The following is a 17,702-nucleotide window of genomic DNA, read 5'->3' as shown; positions in this document are numbered from 1 at the left end:
CGATGACGTCATCCCGCCCGTCGCCATGGCAATGGGAAAGCCCTAATGGAAATCTCGTTTAGAACGGGATTTCCGGACGGGCTTGATCGCCAGAGGCGATCGAAGAGGGTGGGGAGATGCCGCTGCACAGTGGCTGTCACGTAGCTAGCGCTAGGCTAGCTACATGATTTAAAAAAAAAAATTTAAAATAGTGCTGCGCTGCCCTCTGGCGGTTTTAATTGACCACCAGGAGGGTTAAAGAAACGCCAAGCCTTTTCAGTTCTGCTGAGTAGATTTTTCGTCCGGAGGTTCACTTTAAGTACTTCCACTACTACCCAGCAACTGCAGGTACCTGGTAAGTTGAATGGGTGGAGAGGAACATTGCCTAACTGCATGCAGTTGTTACCGTTGCTTACAGACATCTGGTGATGGTCTTGGAAGGTCACTTTTTCAATTATTCAAATTACTGAAAGTGAAGACATTGACAGCACCAGCTTTATATACCACTGTCAAACACAAAACATAAAAATAAACAATTGGAATAAAGTATGGTACTATTTGACTAAAGTACTTCAAAATATCAGTGTCCCCAAGAACAGTTAAAATCTATTAACCCTTCGCACACTCACATGCAAATGTTCAAACAAATGCATTCACAGATTCACTCATCCAGGCACAACTGTTATCCCTACAGCTAAATTAAAAGCCAGGGTTTTAGTTCACAGAAGAATGCATTCTTATGCTTAGTCACCTATACTGCGCAGAAGTACCCAGGTAAACATAGGTGTCCTAACTCTGGCCCTGTAACATGCATAGTGCAGACATGCAAACACATTCATTGCATCAAACCTATCAATGGATTAGGAGCACACATCCTAACTTCCTCTCCTGGGAAAGACGGTGCATCTTACCAATCGCACAAGGGAGCTAACGTTATGTGTCCATGTGCACCATGCGCATACACCAGCATAAGCTGTGTGCATGCTGACAAATACATACAGGGGAAGGAGGGAGTGCACTGAATTAGACCCTAGCCACAGGGGTCAGTAGTAAAATGGAAATACATATATCCAGGCACATCGCCTCTAGTTAGGACATTAAATAAATTATTAGGGAAAGGGAGGTGCTGAAGGGGGTGTGGCTAGAAAACAGCAAAAATCTATTAACCCTTCGCACACTCACATGCAAATGTTCAAACAAATGCATTCACAGATTCACTCATCCAGGCACAACTGTTATCCCTACAGCTAAATTAAAAGCCAGGGTTTTAGTTCACAGAAGAATGCATTCTTATGCTTAGTCACCTATACTGCGCAGAAGTACCCAGGTAAACATAGGTGTCCTAACTCTGGCCCTGTAACATGCATAGTGCAGACATGCAAACACATTCATTGCATCAAACCTATCAATGGATTAGGAGCACACATCCTAACTTCCTCTCCTGGGAAAGACGGTGCATCTTACCAATCGCACAAGGGAGCTAACGTTATGTGTCCATGTGCACCATGCGCATACACCAGCATAAGCTGTGTGCATGCTGACAAATACATACAGGGGAAGGAGGGAGTGCACTGAATTAGACCCTAGCCACAGGGGTCAGTAGTAAAATGGAAATACATATATCCAGGCACATCGCCTCTAGTTAGGACATTAAATAAATTATTAGGGAAAGGGAGGTGCTGAAGGGGGTGTGGCTAGAAAACAGCAAAAATCTATTAACCCTTCGCACACTCACATGCAAATGTTCAAACAAATGCATTCACAGATTCACTCATCCAGGCACAACTGTTATCCCTACAGCTAAATTAAAAGCCAGGGTTTTAGTTCACAGAAGAATGCATTCTTATGCTTAGTCACCTATACTGCGCAGAAGTACCCAGGTAAACATAGGTGTCCTAACTCTGGCCCTGTAACATGCATAGTGCAGACATGCAAACACATTCATTGCATCAAACCTATCAATGGATTAGGAGCACACATCCTAACTTCCTCTCCTGGGAAAGACGGTGCATCTTACCAATCGCACAAGGGAGCTAACGTTATGTGTCCATGTGCACCATGCGCATACACCAGCATAAACTGTGTGCATGCTGACAAATACATACAGGGGAAGGAGGGAGTGCACTGAATTAGACCCTAGCCACAGGGGTCAGTAGTAAAATGGAAATACATATATCCAGGCACATCGCCTCTAGTTAGGACATTAAATAAATTATTAGGGAAAGGGAGGTGCTGAAGGGGGTGTGGCTAGAAAACAGCAAAAATCTATTAACCCTTCGCACACTCACATGCAAACAGTTAGTGGTAGAGAATCCAGAACAAAATGTCCCCAGCCTCCCATCAGATTTACCTATATACAGTAGTCAGATACTGAAATATATGCTTATGCTGTTGAAAACAGGATGTGTACTTTTTTTTTTGGTTTTCTTTTTCTCCCCAGCATTCTGGGTGTCCAGCGAAAGGGAAACAAAGGAGCACAAAAGCAAAGTATACAAATATTCATTATGTAAGTTAATAACATGTACAGCGTGTGCAATGTAACATATAATAGTATACTCTCTGTTGAGAATCCCTTTTCCTCTTCCTTTTTTAAAGTGTTTCACATTAACTTTAATCAGGGCAGCATAATTATTATATGATGACTTTCCAAATTGGCACCAAGGTTATTCCATAGGTGTAGCAAGTTTCTGGATGTATTTCCATATGTTTTCCTTCACCCTAGCCCTGCCCTGTACTCCTTGACTTTCCCAGGATAATAAGCTTTCTTTTAGGTGTGGATATAATTGAATTGAGCAGGGCATGGTAGCCACACCCAAGCCTCTGCAGTACTCTGACAAATGGACATCACCACACCAAACCTGACGTGTTCTATCACGAGGCAACTTTAAAATAAACTGAATCCGGCTTTTAAGCTTGAAGTCAATCAATACAGTAGAGCACTGCAGACTGTATTTCAGCAGACATGGACTGTATACTTATCCATAAAACTGCTCTTCTGATGATAACTACTTTAAAGCTTCCCTGCTACATTTGCCTGTGGATCATCACAAAAACTACTTCGAGCTCCAAATTTTAAGCTACCGGTATTATTTGTGAGCAGAGAGGAGTAGTTACAAATAAGAATAAATAGGGGTAATTGAATTAAAGATAAAAGCTTTATTCACATTTTTTTATCACTTATTCACTTTATTCACATCATTAGTATTCAAGTCATCCATGTAGCTATAGGTTAGCATCAAGGTGGCCACACACGATACAATAAAACAATTCAATTGTACTGCAATTCTATTAAAATGATCGGATGCATAGAAAAATCTAAAGGTTTTTTTTTCTTTTTATTCGTTCTAGAAATGTGATCAAATGTTCTACTTTTATTTAAAAAAATCAGGAGTGGTAGATTTTTTTGGATGATTTTTTTAATGAAATTGAATGATGTAGGGTAGATAGTCAATTTCTTTATATAAAGATTGGAGCAATTTTTTTAAGAGGTTACAATAAATTATTTTTTATAATTGGAGGAAAATTGAACACATGCATGTAATACATTGGTCAGATTATTCAAATGTTACAATCAATCAGAAAAAAATGTTTTCAATTCTTGAATTGAAAATAAATATAAAAAATTGTATGGTAAGTGGCCACCTTTACTGTTACTGGCATTATTTGTAAGTAAATGATTCAGTGTATTTCCAAGGCCTTTAGGGCAAAATGTGCCCCTTGAGTAAATATTGCACTACCCCGCTAGACAGCTAGGGGCAGACTTTGCATCACTTTCCAGACTGCTAATTCATTTTAACATCTCAGATGCAAGTGTCTCAGCAATATACATATTTTATTTCCCCTTCATCTACAATGTCCTTTGGTATAATAGTTTTTTTTTGCCTCCTGGTTTAATAAGTAAGATGTTTATTTTAACCACTGATATATCTTGACATAAAAGTCACTAAAACTGAATTTAAATGGCAAAATATGTGTATAACATAAAAGTAATATATATTACATATTTAGATCTAGGTTGCCTAGTCATACTATTTGCCGATGACAGATGCAAAAGTATTGTTTATGAGTCCTTATTGTCTACTCTTTAACTGCTTCAGACAGTCAGTTTAAGTTTCTTACATGCTAAGAATTAATATACTGTTTCCTATAACAAATATAATTGCAGGTATAGAACATCCGAAATTCCCAACATGTTTTCATATCATACATTAAATGTAAACTTGTATATGCCGTCATATCAGAATTCTTTTATTACAACTAAGTTAAGACCAGCCCACCAGTCAGTAAAATGTTCCTCTTACAATGCATACGATATAGAGAATATTATAGTTTGGAGAGCAATGGCAAGCGACCGGTTTGTATACATCTAGCTTTAATCACCTAAGAATATAACTCGATCATAATGCAAGTGACTTTCAGCTCTATGAAGGCATTTCTTATTGTGTCAGTTACTGCATCTCAGATCTCTCCAAGCCCGGCTGTGTGAGTTGACTTCTTAATAATGATGTAACGTCTTTAGATAAGGGACTTACTGTAACAGAATGTTTTCCTTTGACATAAAGGCGAACTCAATATTACTGCAGTGCCTCAGACACACCCAGCCACACACTTGTTAGCTATTGTGCTCTGTGTGCTCCACCCAACAACAGATACAAACCTGTCTGTATCTTGTGCAACTCAGGGAGGTGCCACAGGGCTTTGATACATAGCCTTTGTAATAAGAGCATTAATGTCATACAGTCAGCCAAATAATTGCAGAATCACTTTTCCTCCTTGAAATACTATCAAGGAGTGTCTGCAATATGTATATATGAGTGTGTGCAAAGAGGAAGAAAAATGCAAAGTGAACATTGTTCTCTTGCAGAAAATGTGTGCAGATGAAGTCACCTTTTCTGAACACACCTGTATATTAACATATTGTCCTTTATTTTACCTGTGGCCAATTACATTTTGCATATCAGGAGGCATATTAAGTTTAGGTTTTCTCACAAACTTTTTAAACAGATCTATGTAACAATGAAATCAGTAAATGTGAAAATTCTAAAATGTACTCATGCTACTTAGTAATACTATAACCTGACAGGAAATTCAAATATGAACATGATTCATAGTAGGCCAAAGCTTGTCTTTTAAGGACAATGACATTTCTTTGAAGTTTGCATCCAAGCCATAGTTTCAGTTTTAGGACGGGGTATCCTAGGAGTGTATGAGATAAGCAGGGGTGATCAGATTCAGCACTAAGGACAGCTCATAAAGGAAAGATGGCAGCATAAGTCCCATTTATCAGAGGTTGGTTTGTCTTAAAGCTTTGTACTGCGAAATGACTCTTAATTAAGGCAAGCATTGATCTCTGGTCTATTTTAGTCTCTCGTCGTCTCTGGAGCATCTGCAGTAATCCCTCCACAGCATGAAAAGGATGGGCAGGGCTGACTGCAATTATGAACATTTCCTTTAACCTCTCTTCACCTTCTGTACAGAAACAAAACCAGGCTGATCTGTACATGAGATCTGTGTTAATAAAGTTTTCCTCTGCCTAGAGCTTTACTTCCATGCACATCTAACACAGATTGGAAAATATCACTGAACAGTCATTTCTTGCATACAGGCTGTCTGTCAATATATAGTTTCATAGTAGCTTTATTAAATATCACACTGTATGAATAATAGAGGATTTCAATGTAGAGATTCAAGGTCACCTTGTAATTGATTCAGATAAGACTACTGGTACTTTTTAGGCAAATCAACATTATTCCCCTATCAGTGAAACTGTAAAGATGTGTCACAGCAGGTCTGGACAAGCTATGACTTTAGTGTGGGGAATGCGCAGTAAGCTTAATTCATAGTACCATATTTTATTCTTGTAAATGATCAATAATGTGTTCACCTACCTACATACATGACCCCCTCCTTGGTCTTCTCTGCAGCCTCAGTCACACCCTGCTTGGTTTTCTCCGCTGCAGCCACTACACCTTCCTTAGCCATGGAGAAACCTTTCTTAAAGACATCCATACTGGCACTGTACAGGCAGGAAAGTTTAAGAAACTCTTTTGCTTGGCCTAGGTGCAACTTGCGTTGGTGTGCTGGTCCTCAGTGGGGCGGTGGCAGTGTAATAGTTTTCAGAGATTTTGTGAGCTTCTTATCAAGTGCTGCAGTGCAGTCTGACCAATGACCACGACTATCCAGCTCTAAAATATTAATGGTACATTTAGGTGGGTCGAGGGTACTGGAAGGGAGGAGCAGACTGCTCAAGAAAAGATGGGTAAGAGCAGAGCAAGGGGAGGAGGGATATGTGGAGATGCGAAGGACCACTGGAACATTTCCAGCCACATCTAGAGCTGGTAAAGTGTTCTGCTGCAATATGATACATTCATTCAAGGACAAGCTGCTGATGCAGGGAGAGATGCTGTACCAGCACATCCTGCAGGCTGCTGGAAGAATCAGTCCCAGCTCTGCAGAAATGTGCTCTTAACCTTTTCTTTCCAGGACCCATATAGAAAATGCATTAGAACAGATAACAGGTGTAATATAATGTAATATAATAAATGTCAGTTTACCGTAATAACGCATAAAGCTATCTGCATGAGCAGTTGTTAAAACAAGAAGTGTTTTCAAAATAATAAGCTGCTGATCCTCTGCATGCGACTAATGGCTTGTACTGTATTTAACAGCAGATAAAGTGGATTGCTAGTAAAGTTTTGTGCTAGGTAACAGGATAAAGAAAATGGCAAACAATTACAGCAATACAGCACAGGATGATTCTGCAGTTTTTCTGGAACGGGGGTGGAGGGGAAGAAAGGCGGACACCTACTTGCCAAAGCCAGTACGCCCTCTGCAGATCCATTTACATCCTAATCTTTTCGGATATAAAGGATTAATGTGCATAATATCAATAATAAATTCTCATCAGTGTATTTTCAATCTGTATTTTGTGGGTGTTAAATGAGCTTTAGCAGAGTATATAATTATACTTTTTATAATCAGTATTTTTTTTTTCTTCTTAGAGCGAGCATATGTTAAGTCAGATGCATTTTTTGCTGCAAAATGATGTCATGTGTGCTTCCTATAAGATGGTTGAACCTCCCAGTGATGCATAAAGTTGCTTTTTAAAATAATGGAGCGTTAAAAGCATATTCCACGCATTAACCATTTATCAAAAGGAACTATAAGGTTATTGAAAAAAACCCAATCTGTATAGTCTTTCTTTAGGCAAAATTAACATTGTGATTAAACTGTCAACTATAGTATAGGGACTGAGAAGCAAATGCTGCATGCACACAATTATTGGTCGAAATGACTTGTTAAAACCAGTTCAAGAACAATTTGTCAAAGGGACCAATCAGAATCCTTGGCTGGGGTATTTGTTCCACTTTTGCACCAATTTTGTTCTAATTTTAATTTCAGTTTTTTTTGTTAATCTCCCCCATCAATGACTCTGGTACTGTCTTCTCAATAAGAGTGCACTTTAACTTGCACTAGTCTAACTACACTCTGGCCCTTTAATTGATGTGATATGATCCAGGTGCTTGCTGGGTGGTGCCAGTTATCTGTATAGAATAGCAAGGGGAGAGGGAGCGCTCCAATGGTGCATTAACACTTTTATTATTTAAAACGCGCAAACAATGTTGCACTTACAAACTTTGTGGTTAAAATTGCGTTTGGAAGCCGCCAATGAGCTCTCTCTTGCAGCCCTGAGTTTGGCCAGAGCTAACAGGTCGAAGAAGGGTCAAAGAAGGTGTGGTTAAGCGCCAAAATGCGTAGTGATGTCAGACGGCATGCTGTGAAGAGGATCCGCCCGCTGTTCGCCTCTACCTGATCACCACCGCTCCTGTTAGCTCAGGCCAAGCTCAGGGGCTGCGAGAGAGCTCGTTGGCGACTTTCAAACGCAATTTTACCAACAAAGTTTGTAAGTGTAACATTGGTTGCATGTTTTAAATAATAAAAGTTTTAATGCACCATTGGAGCGCTCCCTCTCCCCTTGACTGTCTTGTCATTTTAAGAGAAGAATCAGCGGCTTAACTGGGCTGCATGATGCCCTGTAAAAACGTAGTGAGGTCCCATAATAACCTATGCAACCCCCTGCCTCCTTCCCCACGTGTGGCTTGCCTGTGATTCCTGGGCCTCCATTAATTAGAGCAGCAGCACAGAGTGCACATACTTACATCGTCACGGCTCCACTCCCACCTCTTCACTCTGCAGTGTGCACCAGAGCTCCTCTGTAAGGCCCTGATGTCACGTGACATGCATTGGGGCCTTTTGGAGGGGTGCTGGTGTACACTGACGTGTTGCAGAGTGAAGAGGAGAGAGTGGATTGGCGGCAATGGAAGTATGTGCACATTGCGCTGCTTTGCATAAAGGGGGGAGGGTGTGCAGGCACCTTAGCCGTTGGGCCTGCCCATGAGAAGGCATAAGTGTAGCTATTTTTTTTAAATATATTTGTGTGAGAGAACGCGGAAAAGCCGCCGCGTGTACTGACAGCAAGGCGGCTGATTCCGCGTCCAACGCGGCGGTCTGCACGCGGAAGCGTGCATCTAGTGACAGGACAGAATGCGGAAAAGCCGCCGCATGTACTGACAGCAAGGCAGCTGGTTCCGCGTCCAGCGCGCCGGTTTGCACGCAGCAGCGTGCAGCTGGTGTGGCTGAGCCTGTTAGTTCACAAAGGTTTAGGGTTACGCACGCGCGCGCCAGAAGTCAGGACCTTTATGCCAGCAGGAGATGTGTTAGCTGATCAGGATGATCAGCTGATTCCTGCTGGACTCCTGATTGGCTGAGTGGTTTGGGCGGGGCGGCAGAGTCCTGCAACTATATATACAGCTTGCTTGTCAGTTGCTGGTTGTCTGCCGTTGCGATCACTACGTGGAAGCACTCAGACCTTAGTCAGATCCAACAGTGTGTTTGAATCAGGAGGACCTGGGAATTCACACTGAGCCAGATTACTTGTGTTATTATTCTGTTATACATTCTGTTATACATCAGACTAGTTCCAGGGTGTAGAGACCACAGACCTCACACCCAAGACTAGGGAACTTGTGTTATCATTCTGTTATACATCAGACTAGTTCCAGGGTGTAGAGACCACGGACCTCACACCCAAGACTAGGCATTGTTTGATATTTGTTATGACCTATTGCTTTCCTGATTATACCTCTGCTTTCTGATTCGGTACCACGCATATCTGATATCACGTTGCCAAACCCTGCCTGCCTTTGGATACCGAATCAGCCTTCTGTCTCTGTACCTTGTCTGTCTGTGTGTTGCCGACCTGGCTTGCCCGACCTTGAGAGCTATCTCTCTCCTTAAGAGATAGTCTCCAGACCTTTCAGGTGTCACTCACTCACAGGTTCTTCCTACTTTCAGCCTGGGACTCCACCCCTTTGGAGGTCTCAGGCTGCTGGAAGGTTTTTGCACTTCCCAAAAGGCGGTATCGTCCATACTGCCAAAGACCACCTGCTCCTCGGGTGGTCTTACTCAGTCATTACTGTTGCACCAAACACTCACACTATAAAGGTGTCCAGAGATTAGTTATACTTGGATTATCGGTGATTCTGCAGATCATCAATAATCAGGTATAATCTGTATTCTTGGTGATACTGCAGATCGCCAATAATCAGATTCTCTCTGTGTGCTGACACCCAGGGGCGTAGCAATAGGGGTTGCAGAGGTTGCAATCGCATCAAGGCCCTTGGGCCTGAGGGGCCCGAAGGGCCCTCCCTCAACTGCAGTATTAGCTCTCTATTGGTCCTGTGCTTATAATAATGACATAATGACATAATATAGGTACTTTGAATAGTGGTAATCATTAATAAACTGTTCCACATTCCCTTCTGGCACCTCTGACACTGTAGTTGCCATTGGCAGGTTTTGGGGCACCGTATCAATTGTTATGTATAGAGTGTTTGGGGGGCCCCAATGTAAAACTTGCACCGGGGACTATAGCTCCTTAGCTACGCCACTGCTGACACCGATCGTTACAATTTGTTTGTTATTCTTTATAGCATGATTATTTGTGTACTTGTATTTTGTGTCTGTGAAGTCCCCATTGTTAGATATTCCCACTTCCTGCCATTGGGAATATGTTAGCAATGGAAATTTGCAAAAACAAAGATATGTAGCTAAACATATCAAAACACCTTCCATAAAAAGACCTCTAGCATTCTACTTTGAAAAGAATGAATATTCAAAGGATAATGTATTTTTTATAACATTCAATATAATGGTGCCACATAAGGCAATTAATTTATAGCCATGGGCCTTTCTTGATAATCTGCCTCATGGCAGGTGCTTCCATTGCTCCATGGTCATGTTCTGATGTCCATGTGCCCATTGTAGCCACTTTTTGTGATGGCCATTGGACAAGTGTCAGAAGGGTCACTTTAGCTGATCTGCAGCTAAGAAGCCCTATAGTAAATTCTCTCTAAATGGTCAAGATACTTTTTCTTTAGCAATGGATGCTACAGTAGCACTACTATGTGATCGGTCCAGACAAGCTAAACCTTGCTCCCCATATGCATCAGTGTGCCAGTTGGCCCTCATGACCATATCACTGGCTATCAGAATGACCACACATGGTAAACACTGACCACTGCCAGGGGTGTAACTGGGGGAGCAGCAACTGCAGGGGGGCCCAGAGGTGTGTGTGTGTGTGGGGGGGGGGGGCAACTACTAATCTTCCCTTTCTCTGATACTTCAGATTAGGTGTTTTTGTGGCTACACATTCAATGGGTATGAAGATCCTGATGGCCACACTTGTTTTATGACCCTTGTATGATGGATCCCCATGTTGTGAGGGGTCACCAAACAGAGACAAAGGAAGGGTTGTGAACATTGGGGGACCTATCAAAGTGTTGCTGGGGGGCCCCATGATTTGTAGTTGCGCCCCTGACCACTGCATATCAGGAACACCCAAAGAATTTGGCAGGGGCGTCTCTAGCCATTTTGTCACTCCAGGCGAGAAAACCTGTGGCGCCCCCCCCCTCCCCCCGTGTGGTGCCCCCTGATGAAAATAATTGTAACGCTGCAATGTTTCACCGTAAAATAATCGTAATGCAGCAATGGGCAGCACGGTGGCGTAGTGGTTAGTACTCTCGCCTTGCAACATTGGGTTCATGGTTTAAATCCCAGCCAAGTCAACATCTGCAAGGAGTTTGTATGTTCTCCCCGTGTCTGTGTGGGTTTCCTCCGGGCACTCCGGTTTCCTCCCACATGCCAAAAACATACAGATAAGTTAATTGGGTTCCCCCTAAAATTGGCCCTAGACTATGACACATGCACTACATGATACATACATAGACATAGGACTATGATAGGGATTAGATTGTGAGCCCCTCTGAGGGACAGCTAGTGACAAGACAATACACTCTGTACAGCACTGCGTAATATGTCGGCGCTATATAAATACTTAAATAAATAAATGTTTCACCATAAGATAAAAGTAATACAGCAATCTTTCAACAGAAAATATTCATAACGCAGCAATGATTCACTTAAAATAATCGTAATACAGCAATCTTTCACCAGAAAATAACCATAACGCAGCAATGATTCACCATAAAATAATCATAACTCAGCAATCATTCACCATAAAATAATCATAACTCAGCAATCATTCACCATAAAATAACCATAACTCAGCAATCGTTCACCATAAAATAACCATAACAATGATTCACCATAAAATAATCGTAATGTGGGCAGTGTTCACCATAAAATAATCGTAATGTGGGCAGCGTTCACCAGGAAATAATCGTAATGCGGCCAGTGTTCACCAGAAAATAATCGTAATGCGGGCAGCGTTCACCAGAAAATAATCGTAATGTGGCCAGCATTCACCAGAAAATAATTGTAATGTGGGCAGCGTTCAGCAGGAAATTATGCTAATGTGGGCAGCGTTCACCAGGAAATTATGCTAATGTGGGCAGCGTTCACCAGGAAATTATGCTAATGTGGACAGCGTTCACCAGGAAATTATACTAATGTGGGCAGCGTTCACCAGGAAATTATGCTAATGTGGACAGCGTTTCACTAAAAATGTATAATCACCTGTAAAAACAAAAGCATTTACTCACCTGCAGAAGAGTCCTCTCCCTGGGCGCAGCCTCCCCCGACGGTCTGCAGCAGCGCAGCCAGCCTGTGAAAGTCTTGCGCTGACGTGCAGAGCTACACAAATGGTTTTCAGTACAGGGCTTCGGACGCCATCTTGCCGTAGCCCTGCTCTGCCTGCCTAAAGACTGCAGGCTGGAGCAGGGAGCTGCTGGGATGAACTGGGTTCACCACAGGGGTCGCACAGTCTAGCGGGGGAAGGTCGGCACTCCCCCTCCCCCCCGCGGCAGCACCCCTCCCCCACCCGGTGCTCCAGGCCACCATCTGTCCTTGCCTCTTGCACCTTTAGTTCTGTAGATATTGATGTCTACATTGTTACATCACTATTTTGTGTACCATTGTTGAACACTGTAATGTACTGTGTAACATTGCTTACTGTTGTAATGCCTCTCTTATTTATTGTACAGTGTTATTTAACCACTTGAGGACTGCAGGGCTAAACCCCCCTAGTGACCAGGCCATTTTTAGCTAAATTGGCCACTGCAGCTTTAAGGCCAAGCTGCAGGGCCGCACAACTCAGCACACAAGTGATCCCCCCCCCCTTTTCTTCCCACCAACAGAGCTCTCTGTTGGTGGGGTCTGATCGCTCCCCCCATGTTTATTTTTTTTTAAATAAATATTATTGTTATGGGATTTTAGAAAAAAAAAAACTGTTTCTTTAAATTTATTCCCTCCCTCCCCCCCTCCCTCCCTCCCTCCCCACAGGCGGCCAATTATGGCGATGGGCTGTCATAGGCTTCTGCCTATGAGAGCCGATCGCTCTCTTGTCCCCCATGGGGACAGCCGTGTCACATGGCTGTCCCCAGTGCAGCGCTGCTGCTCATCACAGCGCTGCACCTAGTAAATAGACGGCGTAATCGCCGTCTAACAGTCTCCCGAGCGGCAATAGCCGCTCGGAGACTGAAGGCGGGCGGAGCTCCGCCCTCCGAGCATGAGATGCGCGCGCACCATGCGCGCGATCTCATGCTAAACAGAGCCCCAGGACTTTACGCCAATTGGCGTTAGGCGGTCCTGGGGCTGCCGCCACGGCCACGCCTACTGGCGTGACGCGGGCGGCAGGAGGTTAATATGTTAGCGCTTTATAAATAGAATTTAAAGACACTAAAGATAATAGCTGTCCCAGTTTGACTCTTGTATAAATTCTCTGAGATCCTTATAGTTGCCCATTTGTTCCTGCTTCCAACACATCAGCCTCAGGCCCCATTCACACTGAGGCGTTTTCATTGTGTTGCATTACTGCAGGGTAATGCTCAGCAATGAAAGTCTATGGGGCCTTTCACACTGTACTGGCGCCATGCAATGTGCCAGAAGTGCCCTTTTCACTGCACGGCCAGCAGTAGGGCAACTGCGCTTTGGTGGCTGGCTTGCGCAGCATCGTGAGGCGGACCGGAAGTCATCGAAGCCTATGGTGACTCTTTTTTAACAGTTTTCACATCGGTATTGCAGTGGTCATGTGCAGAAGCATATTTTTTCAATATACTTCCGTGCAGTTCATATTTCCGTCACAGGAAATGAGCGCTAGAGAGCCTCACTTCCTGTTTGGCTGTCAGCCAGAAGGGAGATTATGGCGTATTAACTAGAGTTGGGGCGAACGGTTCGCCTGCGAGCGGTTCCATGCGAACTTCCGTGGTTCGCATTCGCGTCCCGCAGGCGAACGTTTGCGGAAGTTCGGTTCGCTCATAATGCACCATGGAGGGTCAACTTTGACCCTCTACATCACAGTCAGCAGGCCCAGTGTAGCCAATTAGGCTACACTAGCCCCTGGAGCCCCACCCCCCTTATATAAGGCAGGCAGCGGCGGCCATTACGGTCACTCGTGTGCCTGCATTAGTGAGAGTAGGGCGAGCTGCTGCAGACTGTCTCTCATAGGGAAAGATTAGTTAGGCTTAGCTTGTTCCTGGCTGCATACCTGTTCTGTGAACCCACCACTGCATACCTGTACTGTGAACCCACCACTGCATACCTGTTCATTGAACCCACCACTGCATACCTGTTCAGTGAACCCACCACTGCATACCTGTTCAGTGAACCTGCCAGGCTGCCACTGCATACCTGTTCTGTGAACCCACCACTGCATACCTGTTCTGTGAACCCACCACTGCATACCTGTTCAGTTAACCCACCACTGCATACCTGTTGTGTTCAGTGAACCCGCCACTGCATACCTGTTCTGTTCAGTGGACCCGCCACTGTATACCTGTTCAGTGAACCCGCCACTGCATACCTGTTGTGTTCAGTGAACCTGCCACTGCATACCTGTTCTGTGAACCCGCCACTGCATACCTGTTCTGTGAACCCACCACTGCATACCTGTTCAGTGAACCCACCACTGCATACCTGTTCAGTGAACCCACCACTGCATACCTGTTCAGTGAACCCGCCACTGCATACCTGTTCAGTGAACCTGCCACTGCATACCTGTTCTGTGAACCCACCACTGCATACCTGTTCTGTGAACCCACCACTGCATACCTGTTCTGTGAACCCACCACTGCATACCTGTTCAGTGAACCCACCACTGCATACCTGTTGTGTTCAGTGAACCCGCCACTGCATACCTGTTCTGTTCAGTGAACCTGCCACTGCATACCTGTTCTGTGAACCCGCCACTGCATACCTGTTCTGTGAACCCACCACTGCATACCTGTACTGTGAACCCACCACTGCATACCTGTTCAGTGAACCCACCACTGCATACCTGTTCAGTGAACCCACCACTGCATACCTGTTCAGTGAACCTGCCACTGCATACCTGTTCTGTGAACCCACCACTGCATACCTGTTCTGTGAACCCACCACTGCATACCTGTTCAGTGAACCCACCACTGCATACCTGTTGTGTTCAGTGAACCCGCCATTGCATACCTGATCAGTGAACCTGCCACTGCATACCTGTTCTGTGAACCCACCACTGCATACCTGTTCTGTGAACCCACCACTGCATACCTGTTCAGTGAACCCACCACTGCATACCTGTTGTGTTCAGTGAACCCGCCACTGCATACCTGTTCTGTTCAGTGGACCCGCCACTGCATACCTGTTCTGTTCAGTGAACCCGCCACTGCATACCTGTTGTGTTCAGTGAACCTGCCACTGCATACCTGTTCTGTTCAGTGGACCCGCCACTGTATACCTGTTCAGTGAACCTGCCACTGCATACCTGTTGTGTTCAGTGAACCTGCCACTGTATACCTGTTCTGTTCAGTGAACCCACCACTGCATACCTGTTGTGTTCAGTGAACCCGCCACTGCATACCTGTTGTGTTCAGTGGACCCGCCACTGCATACCTGTTGTGTTCAGTGGACCCGCCACTGTATACCTGTTCTGTTCAGTGAACCCGCCACTGCATACCTGTTGTGTTCAGTAAACCCGCCACTGCATACCTGTTGTGTTCAGTGGACCCGCCACTGCATACCTGTTGTGTTCAGTGGACCCGCCACTGTATACCTGTTCTGTTCAGTGAACTCGCCACTGCATACCTGTTGTGTTCAGTAAACCCGCCACTGTATACCTGTACTGTTCAGTGAACCCGCCACTGTATACCTGTTCTGTTCAGTGAACCCACCGCATCAGTGTGCATACCTGTGCAGTTAAGTGAACCCACCTACCTACGTGAGTGCACGCAGTGTGATATACCACTCCGTGCATACCCGATATGGACAAAACAGGTAGAGGAGGAGGTAGTGCCAGAGCCAGAGGAAGGCCACCCGGCAGGTCTGCGCGAGGTCGTGTAAATGTAATTTCGTGTGGACCTGGCCCACAGTACAGTGCTCGGAAGAAGGCACGTCCCATCACCTCCCAAGATTGTCAGGACGTGGTTGAGTATTTAGCGACACAGAACACCTCATCTTGCTCAGCCACCAGCGCTACTACTAGCACCACTTCCGCTGCATTTGACACTTCGCAAGAATTATTTAGTGTTGAAATCACTGATGCACAGCTATTGTTGTTACAGCCAGATGAATTTTCACCAGCTCATATGTCTGAGTTACGTGGCAACACTATGGATGTAACGTGTAAGGAGGATGAAGGACCTACTGATGGTGCATATTTGGATTTTTCTGAGGCAAGCGAAGCTGGGCAGGATGATTATGATGATGACGATGATAGGGATCCTCTGTATGTTCCCAATAGAGGAGATGAAGAGGGGGACAGTTCAGAGGGGGAGTCAGAGAGTAGTAGGAGGAGAGAAGTTGCTGAAAGAAGCTGGGGCAGCTCTTCGTCAGAAACAGCTGGTGGCAGTGTCCGGCACCACGTATCGCCACCTATGTACAGCCAGCCAACTTGCCCTTCAGCATCAGCTGCTGAGGTCCCCATAGTGCCCACATCCCAGGGTGGCTCAGCGGTGTGGAAATTTTTTAATGTGTGTGCCTCAGATCGGACCAAAGCCATCTGTTCGCTCTGCCAACAAAAATTGAGCCGTGGAAAGGCCAACACTCACGTAGGGACAAGTGCCTTACGAAGGCACCTGGAGAAAAGGCACAAACAGCAATGGGATGGCCACCTGAGCAAAAGCAGCAGCAGCACACAAAAGAAAAGTCACCCTCCTTCTCCTCTTCCTCCTTCAGGTGCATCATCTGCTTCTGCCGCTTTCTCCCTTCCACCTTCACAGGCACCCTCCTCTACGCCGCCTCTGCCCTTGAGCGCTTCCTGCTCCTCTGCCCACAGCAGCAGTCAGGTGCCCGTGAAGGAAATGTTTGAGCGGAAGAAGCCAATTTCGGCAAGTCACCCCCTTGCCCGGCGTCTGACAGCTGGCGTGGCGGAACTGTTAGCTCGCCAGCTGTTACCATACCGGCTGGTGGACTCTGAGGCCTTCCGTAAATTTGTGGCCATCGGAACACCGCAGTGGAAGATGCCAGGCCGCACTTATTTTTCGAGAAAGGCCATACCCCAACTGCACCGTGAAGTTGAGAGGCAAGTGGTGTCATCTCTTGCGAAGAGCGTTGGGTCAAGGGTCCACCTGACCACGGATGCCTGGCCTGCCAAGCACGGGCAGGGCCGCTACATTACGTACACAGCCCATTGGGTCAACCTGGTGGTGAACGATGGCAAGCAGGGTGCAGCGGACCAAATTGTGACACCTCCACGGCTTGCAGGCAGGCCTCCTGCCACCTCCTCTCCTCCTGCTACATGCTCTTCGCTGTCCTCCTCCTCCTTGGCTGAGTGGCAGTTCTCCTCTACAGCTACACAGCCCCAGCTCCACAGGGCCTATGCTGCATGCCAGGTACGACGGTGTCACGCCATCTTAGACATGTCTTGTCTCAAAGCGGAGAGTCACACTGGAGCAGCTCTCCTGGCTGCTCTTAAGAAACAGGTGGATGAGTGGCTGACCCCGCACCACCTGGAGATAGGCAACGTGGTGTGCGACAACGGCAGCAATCTGCTTGCCGCTTTGCATATGGGGAAGCTGACACACATACCCTGCATGGCACATGTCATGAATCTAGTTGTTCAAAGATTTGTGGCAAAGTTCCCTGGCTTAGCGGATGTCCTGAAGCAGGCCAGGAAGTTCTGTGGGCATTTGAGGCGGTCTTACACAGCCATGGCACGCTTTGCGGAAATTCAGCGGAAAAACAACATGCCGGTGAGACGCCTGATTTGCGATAGCCCGACTCGCTGGAATTCG

General features: G+C 45.4%; 1 protein-coding gene across 1 annotated transcript in view; it reads right to left on the bottom strand.

Annotated features, from left to right (window-relative positions):
* The window catches only part of SNCG (synuclein gamma), a 58,800-nt gene extending 52,484 nt beyond the window's left edge, over positions 1-6,316 (bottom strand). The window contains exon 1 of the mRNA XM_068257588.1: positions 5,868-6,316. Within this exon, the coding sequence (XP_068113689.1) occupies positions 5,868-5,988 (121 nt within the window). The 5' untranslated portion in view covers positions 5,989-6,316. The remainder of the gene's footprint in view (positions 1-5,867) is intronic.
* Positions 6,317-17,702: the final 11,386 nt, after the last annotated feature.

Source organism: Hyperolius riggenbachi, chromosome 10 (assembly GCF_040937935.1).
Source record: "Hyperolius riggenbachi isolate aHypRig1 chromosome 10, aHypRig1.pri, whole genome shotgun sequence".
Taxonomy (NCBI): domain Eukaryota; kingdom Metazoa; phylum Chordata; class Amphibia; order Anura; family Hyperoliidae; genus Hyperolius; species Hyperolius riggenbachi.
The sequence above is the reverse complement of the archived record's forward strand: the minus strand, read 5'-3'. Positions and strand labels throughout refer to the sequence as shown.